At 52.9% G+C, this 10044-nt stretch overlaps 1 protein-coding gene across 1 annotated transcript in view; it reads right to left on the bottom strand.

Annotated features, from left to right (window-relative positions):
• Positions 1-296: 296 nt before the first annotated feature.
• Positions 297-10044, bottom strand: part of GAB2 (GRB2 associated binding protein 2) — a 49510-nt gene continuing 39762 nt past the window's right edge. The window contains exons 3-9 of the mRNA XM_007455293.1: positions 7272-7864; positions 6379-6473; positions 5076-5340; positions 3509-3599; positions 3119-3221; positions 1407-1532; positions 297-560 (exon numbers count right to left, since the gene is read on the bottom strand). Of these exons, the coding sequence (XP_007455355.1) occupies positions 417-560; positions 1407-1532; positions 3119-3221; positions 3509-3599; positions 5076-5340; positions 6379-6473; positions 7272-7864 (1417 nt within the window). The 3' untranslated portion in view covers positions 297-416. The remainder of the gene's footprint in view (positions 561-1406; positions 1533-3118; positions 3222-3508; positions 3600-5075; positions 5341-6378; positions 6474-7271; positions 7865-10044) is intronic.

The following is a 10044-nucleotide window of genomic DNA, read 5'->3' as shown; positions in this document are numbered from 1 at the left end:
CCAGTAGCGGGAGGGACAGGGGCTGAGAGCTGTGCCCAGAGGTGAGGTGTGGAATCTGGCTCAGAGCCCCAGCCCCCTCCCTCCACACGTCTGGTAGGTATTCGGGTCTAAAGGGCAGGAAGAGGCTGAAGGATGCTTTTTGGCAATAGCTCTAACTAAGGTGGGTAGAGGCATGGCCATTGCTGATAAAAATCAAAGGTGGGCCCCGAGTGAGCCGAGGAGGCGCCTCGATCAGGCCCTCACCTCCCAGGGGAAGGGGTCAGGGTCCCTGATGTCAAGTGCTTTGAAGGCCAGAGTGGCAGAGTAGAGAGGGGGTGGGCAGGAGGGCGCGCTGGAGAGAAGGGGGAGACAGACGGGGAGGCGTCGGCCCTGGAGACGCCGCCTCCCGGCCCCTCCCTGGGGCGGTGGCCCGCGCGTCACAGCTTGGCCCCCTTGGAGGGCTCCGAGGACTGCCGCACGTCTGTCCACTCCTGCATGGTGCTCTGCAGGGCCTGGGTCTTCTCCTTGTCCACTTGGACGTAGTCCACCTTCTCGTCGGAAGTGACTGATGACGTGGATGGCTGGGGGACAGAGCGGGGAAGTGAAGTGGCTGTGAGTTATCAGTAACGCGGGGAGCGGGCAGGCGGCTCTTCCTGAGTCGTTTCCCGGGAGAGGAGGTGGGGCTCTACATAGCTGCCTCTCTGACCTGCCTTTTCTTTCTGAAAGTGGCCTGTAAGGCCTGAACTCCAAACCGTACCTTCCCTCCGGTTTGATGCAACAGCCCCTGCCTGCCGTCCCGATGTCCCAGCTCCTGGGGGGACCCAGGCCCTTCCTTGGCCTGATGGATGGCTCCAGGCTTTCACCTACGCCTCTACCCACCTCCCTGTGGCCACTTGTTCAGGGGAAGGACTGTGCCGGGTGCCAACAAGCACCAGCCACAGGGCTTTGTGTGTGGCTCGCGGTGAGCACACACAGCCACCCTGTGTGGGACGCTGTGCCGGGGCTGCTGTCTGGACTGGGCAGCTAAGTGTGCTTCCTGAGGGGGGCCTTTCCCGGGCCCGGAAGCCCTTCTGCAGGCTGCACCTGGACAGCGAGTTCTCAAAGAAGAACTCGGGACCAGGACACAGGATCCCCGGGTCTCGGCTCTGTCGTGGATTCACACGTGACCTCGAGCAGCTCGTGTCTCCGTGTGCATTCGTTCGCCCATCCGCACGACAGGGGGGGTGGGCTGACGGATGCGGTCCTACGGGCTCAGGGTACCTGTGTGCTGAGAGTGAGGGCGCGTGAGCCCCCGGAGACCCAGGCTACGGCACGGCCCAGTCACAGAGCAGAGTGCCGCTGGCCTGCGCTGAAGGCAGCTGGCCTCCGGGACCCCTGCCCCAGGGCCACCAAAGCCCGGACTGACCCCGCCCGCCCGCCCCAGGCACCTTGCGGTGGGGACTTGGGGAGCTCGGCTGGAAGTCCAGGGCCAGATAATCCACGCTGCCAGCGCTCTTCTTAGGGGCCGGACTGTTGGTGCCACTGGGAATGGGAGATGCAGACACTGGGTTTTGCTATCACAAAGGAGAGAAAGACCGTTAGTTAGTTTAGGAAACAGATTAACCCACCACGGGGAAGAAAACACCTCTGGGAGTAAGGGCAACTAACTAGCTCAGTGAGTGCGACTCTGTGCCCTGCGCTGCGCCGGGGACTTCTCACGTTCTTGTCTAAGCCCTCACAACAATCCTGTGACGTAGGTATTATTACTGTTCTTATTTTTTAAAACGAAGATAAAACTCTGGTTCGGAGAAGTAAAGCGACTTGCCCGTGGCTGCACAGCTGGTGAGCAGGGATGACTACCCCGCTGTGCCACGCTGCCTCCCTTCCAGGGCATCAGGCCGCGTCTCACCTGTGATCTCCCGGACAGACCAGCCCCTGCTTGCTGGCCCCAGGAAGGGAGCACATGTCCTTTACGCACTGCACTGGACCCTGGAAAGGTTTCTGTTGCACCAGATCTGCTTCTCTGGGGCTCTCACCCATGGCCCGGAGCGGGGTTGTCACACCGCAGCGGCCTGTCCCTCCAGCCCCAGCTCCTCAGGGGTCTCAACAGAGGGGCCTCATCCCCAGGCGGCACAAAGCCCCAGTCCCTCAGCAGCTCTCAGAGGACATGCTCCACGGTCCCATCTCATCCAGGCATCAAGACCAACTTGTCTGGCACTTTCCTGAAGACACCTTCTAATGAGAAATGCAATAAATAGTCCTATGCTCTTTTTTTGTTTTTTGGCTGCTTTATTGATTGGTAGATTTGTTCTATTTATGCAGCAACTACCAGGTGCTGGGCAGCTACTCCCTTTGCACTGGGAAATCTCAGGGGGCAGAACCCTGTGTTTATTCCCTCCGTGAGGGCCTTCACCACACCGAGTGATGCACACGTGCGCTTCCCCAGCGCTGAGTGGGGTAACACACACTCAATAGACACTTATACTCCCATACCTCCTCATGGTCATGGGAACAACGGGTTAAGGAAATGAAGAGATCTTTTAGTTTTGAAAGATTTTAACAGGATAGAACAAGGAAGTTAATTTTGAAGGCTGCTCTAGCTCTTCTCTACAGGCCCCTGATGACTATTCTGAAACACCAGCTAACCACTTGGCCTGCTAACTCCCTCCTGCCGCAGGACCAGTGCAGACTTCCCAAGACAGCATTCGGGGTCCTTCAATGATCTGACTCCAGTCCAACCTCCACGCCTGCCCACTCCACCTTCACCCAGAGTTAATGACCATCATTCTCCATGTTCCTGTCTGCACGGCCACTCCACCTCAGCGCTTCCCCTTTCCCTAGTCTGGTGTGATCGCCCATCCTGAGGGTGCGTCCCTGCAGCGCCGCCTCTCCAGGGACACCGACCATGCCACCTGTGTTACAGTCGTGCGAGAGGCAGGCCTTCTCTGCCCCTTAAGAGAGCAGCCTCCTTGAGGGCAGGGACCACGTCTTCCTTGCCTCTGACGATGACCCCACAGTGCTCGACACGTATGTGCTCAAGACAGATTTGCAGCAGCAAACTAAGTCACAAATAATGTGGGTGCCCTGAGGCCGGGGTGAATTAGGGAGCTGGGAAGTGGGGGAGTGAGAGGTGGGTTCCAGGGGACCCCAGAGGACTCACCATAGGGACGTAGTTCTCTTCGCTGTCTCCCGAGTCCGTGCTGGTGATGCTCTGTGTGGAGATGGGGCGGCAGTACTGGGTGGATCCCGGGTTGAAGGAGTGGCTGTGGGGAGAAGACAGGGAGTAAACCCTGGGGAACATCCAGCCTCCCGCCGGGCCCTGGCCCTCACACCCCCAGACAGACCTCTCTGCCCTCCATTATCAGACTAAGATCGGATACAGAGCGGGGACAATTTTTCTCCCTTCACAGAAGAAGAAAACCAAGCCCTGAGCTACCAACAGCCATCAGCAGCAGGACGCAGCTTTCCTGGCACACAGCCTAGTGACCCATTCCATTCACCAACCTGATGGCCCTGTTCCAAGTTCCCGTGTCCACAAATAGACACTTACATGGCCCTGGACCAAGACTTGGTGATGGGTGACTTGAAGGGGAGCTCATCGATGACGGTATTGTTTCTCAGGTCAAGTGGTGTTGGCTTTGCTGCGGCAGGAACAGAAAGTCGAGTCATCAGCCAATGATGATAATGCCACACATACGGACACTTACACGTGACACACAGGTGCATTTATGAATCACTCCTATTCATCCCAGTTGTTCAGGGGGAGACTGAAGCTCTCAGCAAGGTTACACAATCTCTGCCCATGTTGACAGGCCCTGAAGCCATGTCTTCAGATTCCAAATTTTATATTCTTCGCACCGTTCCTACGGTAATCGTACTTTCGGAACCTAAAGTGGGGACACAGGGTGTGACAACAGACTGTTTTCCCTGGATTTGTGACTGCATATGAAAACAAGAGACGATATATGAAACATCATAGAGAAGGCCACCATGACTGCCCCCTGCCCACCAGGACTGTGGAGCCTTCAGTGGAGGAAGGTGAACGTCACAAAGTCCTGAAGGCTTCAGTCCAAATGCTGAGATCTGCACTCTCTGTTGGCCAGCCCGAAGGGGGCTTAGGTCTGTCCAGTGACTCTGCTTCTCCCTTTGAATCCCTGCCACTGATCCAGGCCTGCAGAACCTGACACTTGCACTGCAGCACTTATTCCTGGTGTAAATGCAGAGGGCACAGAGCTAACTTTGCTGAACACCTGCCATGCACCAGAGTCAGTGCCCTAGATGCTTTCCTTCTCACCAAACCCGGAAGGCAGGCATGACTATCCCCACTTCACAGATAAGAAAACGGAGGCTCAGAGAATTTACATGATCTACTCAAAGTCACACACCTAGGAAGTGCTGGGTAAGGATTCCAACCCACATCTACCTGGTTTGAAAGCTCAATCCTTTCTATTATAGCACAGTGTATCTTTTCATGGACTGCTCTGTCAGTTCTACCTTGCCCAGCCCCAGAGCTAATACAAATTCTCATCCTTGAATTACATCTCATACGTTATGAAGCACTTTTAGATATATTATCTGTCCTTCAGTGTCTCTTGGAGGCACGTTTTACACTTCCCATTTCACAGATGAGAAATAAGGCACAGAGACATAGGATGATTTGTTTATAATCACATGTTAGCAGGTGGCGGGGCTGGCACCTGAATCCATCCTGTCCTTCTGATTCCTGCACTCTTTCTGCTCATCAAGGCTCCTCAAGAGCCAGTCCCTAGGGTGCCAGACCACTGGGATGAATCTGGTGTGTGTGTGTGTGTGTGTGTGTGTGTGTGTGTGTGTGTGTGAGAGAGAGTGTGTGTGAGAAAGTGTGTGTGTGAGTGAGAGTGTGTGTGTGTGTGATAAAGTGTGTGTGTGTGTGTGTGAGAGACAGTGTGTGTGTGTGTGTGTGTGAGAGAGAGAGAGAGAGTGTGTGTGTGTATGTGTGTGTGTGTGTTTGGGTTGGTTTAGGTGCCAGAGGCTGCCACTCCCTTGCAAGAAAAGTTTAGGATCCACCTGATCCCTAAATGAATGCTAACAGTCCCTGAACATTGTCCAGAGATGGAACGAGGAAACAGTGGACTTACCTTTCCGGTCAGGTTTGAGGTTGCGGTTGACGGGGGGTGGCTGGATCTCACTCCCTCGGCTGGAGCCTCGGTGCATAGGAAGGGCTGAGGTGGGGTAGCCAAGTGGGTCAAAGTGATGGGGCCCCGGGCTCATGGGGATGTAGACACTCTGGGAATTATCACCTGCTCGCTCCAAAGCCAGCAGGGTGGAGGAGCCTGGATTCATAGGCACGTAGTTGTCTTCGGAATTGGTGCTATCCGATCGGCCTACAACTGTTTTCCCTGGCTAGGAGAGAAAAGAAATACTGCTGTTACTAGTGACAGGAAACAAGGAGGGGTGAGAATTTGTACACAAGGCAAGGAAAGACTGAGTTGGGTGTACTGTGAAGCTATAAGGCAGACCCTGGGAAAAACAAATAAGCAAGCAGAGGAGGAGACAGGAAGAAATGAGGTCTGTGGGTCTCTTCTAGCTTCCATGATCCCTTGGAGCTTACTTATAACTTGTGATAAATCTTTACTATAAAATATCCATGAGGCGTTCTGAATGCCTGACCAAGCAGAGCTTTGGTTCAGGACCCTCCCTCTTCCTCAAGTCCGGACTCATCACTGGCAGGTCAGCACCTGCCACTGGCAGGACAAGGAGCCTAAGAGAAGCCTTGGCCCTGGCAGGTGAGGTCTGGGTCAGGTGTGCTTCCCCAACCCGGCTTTCACTGTGACTGCCAGGCTGCAGTCAGAGCTGCCACAGGGCTGTACCACGCAGCCACCCTGGCCACAGCCTTCCTTTAACTCCTGCCTTGTCTTTCCAGACACACAGCCAAGCTGCTTTTGCTTCAGTTACCTGATTTCACAGTCCTTCCAGTGGGCCTGAAGCCAGGCCCTAGTCAGCTTAGCTGGGCCCGACACCTCGGAGAACTGTCATCAGCCCCCTCCTCAGGGCAGCCTGGGACCCTGCGCTCAAACCATAATTCTGCCACTGAGCCTGACTCTGAGCACCACCCCTGCCTGGTGAGACCTCACGGTAAGGATGCTGCCTTAGAGCCGCCATCCCAGCGCCTGGGTCCTCTGCATTATGGACCCTTCCTGCTTACCCACAGTGATGAGCCTTACAGGCTAGTGCACCTAAGTACACACACTTCTTCCAGATCAGGATACCTGCCTCTTACTTTCCAAAAACTCAACCCAGGGTTCTGAACTGAGACAAGAATCCAGGCAGGCTCCTAAGAGGGAGATGCCATCATGCTTTGGGGCTGTGTTTTTCGTTCCATGCCTGTGACCTTTAATCCACCTGAGCTGACTTAAGGACCCCTGGCTAAACCCCACTCACCAGAAAAGCACTGACTGCATCACTCATGGACTCGGTGGACCGGCCTGCATTGTCTCCACCACGTTGCGGGTAGTCGTAGGACTCGCAGGAAGAAGCTACGACAGAGGAAGGAAGATCCACGTGGACTCACTGGAGTCAATCCCTGTGTTGACACTTCCCCACACCCTCACCAGTGCGGCTCAGAGTCCTACTGATACTCCGAAGATACTGCTCCCAACCCCTAATGATAAGGGATTGCTTCTATCATATCACTCCTCAGCTCACAAGTTCCTCCCAGGCTTCTGGATGTAGCTCCAGTGTTAGCGGGTGCAAAATGAAAGGAATTAATATTATTCTACTTTTTCATCAAACAGAGGAGGTTATATGCAGAGTTGGAACACTCTCAGCGGGAAATCAGCAACAGAACTTAATACTTCAGACAGACGTTCAGACTTTAACCAGAGACTCAAATGTGGCTTAGAAAATATTTTGTAGATTTGATTTTAAAAGTCTGTTGGTCCACATAGGTTTGGCTCCAGTTTGGACTAGGCTTCTAAATTTATTTTTGAAATCTTTGGTTTGATTTATAAATGAATAAAAGCCTGTGATTTGGCCTTCTAAACCCATAATATGTTGTTCTGTGGTTAACCAAGAATGTTCTACCTCCTTAGTAGAACAGTAACGTCTCTCAGGCAGGGTCTGCTAAACTCTTGCCGTTGTGGTGCCCACTAATAGCCTCCAGTGCTGGAGGACAAACTAGGAAAGGTCTGGGAAGAAGACACCTAAACCTGTATCACAGGTCCCCTGGGTGGGACTTAAGTCTCCTTGGCAGGGATGACCAAGAACCAGCACACTACTGAGAACCCCTGTGCTATCTCCCTTCCCCCCCGGCCTCAGCAAGGGCTCACACTGACCTCGGTGAAGTCGGCTGTTGTCCATGGCTGGGAGGGTATTGCGCCTGGGGATGGTTGCAGCGGCGGAGGCCGATCTGCTGCTATCACCGACTGGAGGCCTCTGCTGAGGGCTGCCCCATCGAGGTGTTTCTGCCTGACTTGGCTTGGGGGGCCGGGGTGGGGGGGCTACGGCCGAGTCCCCAGGAGTGGCGACTGCCATGGTGTTGTGGTTCTTGTCCAGTGTGAGTGTCCTAGGGATCTGGTAGGCTGAGAGTGGGGTGGCCGGAACATCCATATTATCCACCAGGAGGTCCCCAAACTCACGGCACAGGGTGTTGCTGGGCATCTTGAAGGTGTACACATCCTCGTTATCCGTCTCAGAGCCTGTGAGGCTGCCCTTGGTGTGGCCATGGGAGGCCAGGCTCCGGGGGAGGTCGTAGGTACTGTCTCTGAATTCTGTATTGTGCCTGCTTGGCTTGGGGAGGCTGGAGAAGCCGTGGACTTGACCGCTGACCCCGTTGACGCAGTGTCCGTTGCCCTGGGCAAGTTTTTGCACGGCCGTGTCGCTCCTCATGAGAAACGAGGCCCTGGTGCCCTGAGAGAAGCTGGCGCTCCTAAGAGACAGAAAGAAGGGGGTGCGGGGGTTAGAGGAGGCCAGGGCTGCCCACCAGCGAGGCAAGCGGGCCTGTTCAAACCCTGTGCAGCTAGGTGGTGTGGAACACACAGGCTGAGGAGGCTGGCAGGCCTGAGGGTTATCTGGGCAAGGCACGTTTTCTCTCTGAGCTTTAGTAAATGCGTCTGCAAAAGTGGTGATTAAAATCATGCTTTGAAAGTTGCTTAGAAATTGGACTCTAATGTATCTAGTAAGTATATGTTCAGCGTTAGCCTTTATCCCTTCCCCTACTCCCAAATGGCTGTGATTAGCAGAGGTTGCTCTTACCTCCCCAAATACATATCAACAAGCTACTTATACCACACACTTATTGTTTTAAGTGCCACAAAATATACGCATTTGTATACAAAGGCTGTGAGACAGCAGAAAGAACCCTTAAGTTGGTATCAGAAGATAGCAAGTCATTTTATCTGAGTCTCAGTTTTCCCACTGTAAAACAAGTCAGCTAATGTACTGTTCTAAGTTATACAGAACTATTCAAATGTAAGCCATAGATTTATTTTCCATCATTGATTATGGTTCATTGAGAGGCATTGAGAGGGGAAAGTATCTCTTTCCAGGAGACTAAAATTCTACAGGAAAAATGTTTTCCTGTTTGGGAACTATATTCAGGACAGAAAAGGTTTTGATTAGTACTTTTTAAAAATTCATGTTTGGGGGAAATGACATTAAAAAAGTAAAACGATCTGGGCGGGGGCGGGGGGGGGGGCGAAGGGATTTGTGCAGGTTCCATTTCCGCCACTGATATGCTCTGTGGGCTTCACCAAGTCTCCTTCCCCAAGGCAGGACCTGGTGAGTCTCAATAGCTCTTAAGGGTCCATCTGGTTCTGAAAGTCCACAACCCTTTGGGTGTATTAGCGGGGTTTCCAAACTGGATTCTGTGTTCTGCATAGGTGCCTTAGGAAATTAGAAGGTGATGTTCTGAGCAAGTAGAGATTCAGGTCTGCTTTTCTCTCTCTTACAGTATGATTCTTCATAGGATTCCATTTGGGGAAAATAAAGGAATCACTATTCTAGAACTACCATTCAGTGGTGATTCTCAGCTTTTTGGAGGCTATATGCCTCTTTAAGAATCTGATTAAAAGCTCTTGGCACTTCTCACCAGAGTAAGGCAAGTCTCACATACATACAAATTTGCATGCTATCTCTAAGGGTGGTGGGCAGCTCTTAACCCACCGAGGCCAATCCATGGAACTTCTGTCTTAAACAAGCTCTCTCAGCTCATGGGGAGCTTGTTATTTGTGGATGTGGCCACCAGATGGTGATAGAAAATAAGGCCCAGCAGCTTAGAAAGAGGAAGGGAAACAGGTGTCTAAGCAGCCAAGCTCTCTCTTGTGTAAACTTGCATCCTTGATGGCTAGGACTTCCATTTCAGCCCCCAAACCTTCCGCGGCCCTCCTCTCTGGTCCTCCGTATTCTCTCTCCCTTCCTATTTCATTCCACATGCATAACCAAGGTGACAGGCATGGCCTAGATCATTGAACATCTAGCCTTTAGATAACGAAGTGCCTGGAACAGAGGACCAGGGAGCCAATGGTAGACATAAGGTGTTCACATGGTTCACATCTGTCCGAATTTCCAATGCTGGTGGATGCCCTATCTGGATTTGTTCATTTAAAACACATTTACGGATGTCCTACTTTCCACCCGGGCCAGGCACAATGGATACAGAGAAGCCTCCTGCCCTGGGGGAGGGGGCACAGTGGTAGAGGAGTTGACATGCATGCAAATCTTTTTGTTTTTAAATATATTTATTTTTGGCTGCATCGGGTCTTGGTTGCTGTGCGCGGGCTTTTCTCTAGTTGTGGCGAGCAGGGGCTACTCTTTGTTGTGGTGTGTGGGCTTCTCATTGCAGTGGCTTCTCTTGTTGCAGAGCATGGGCTCTAGGCGTGCAGGCTTCAGTAGCTGTGGCTCACGGGCTCTAGAGTGCAGGCTCAGTAGTTGTGGCGCATGGGCTTAGTTGCTCCGCGGCACGTGGGATCTTCCCGGACCAGGGATCGAACCCTTGTCCCCTGCATTGGCAGGCGGATCCTTAACCATCGCGCCACCAGGGAAGTCCCTTTGCGTGCAAATCTTATCATCAAGCCAGTGAGTAAGCGGCTGTTGACAGATTTATACCAA

Source organism: Lipotes vexillifer, unplaced genomic scaffold, assembly GCF_000442215.2.
Source record: "Lipotes vexillifer unplaced genomic scaffold, Lipotes_vexillifer_v1.1 scaffold276, whole genome shotgun sequence".
Classification (NCBI taxonomy): domain Eukaryota; kingdom Metazoa; phylum Chordata; class Mammalia; order Artiodactyla; family Lipotidae; genus Lipotes; species Lipotes vexillifer.
This window is presented reverse-complemented; position numbering and strand designations above follow the sequence as displayed.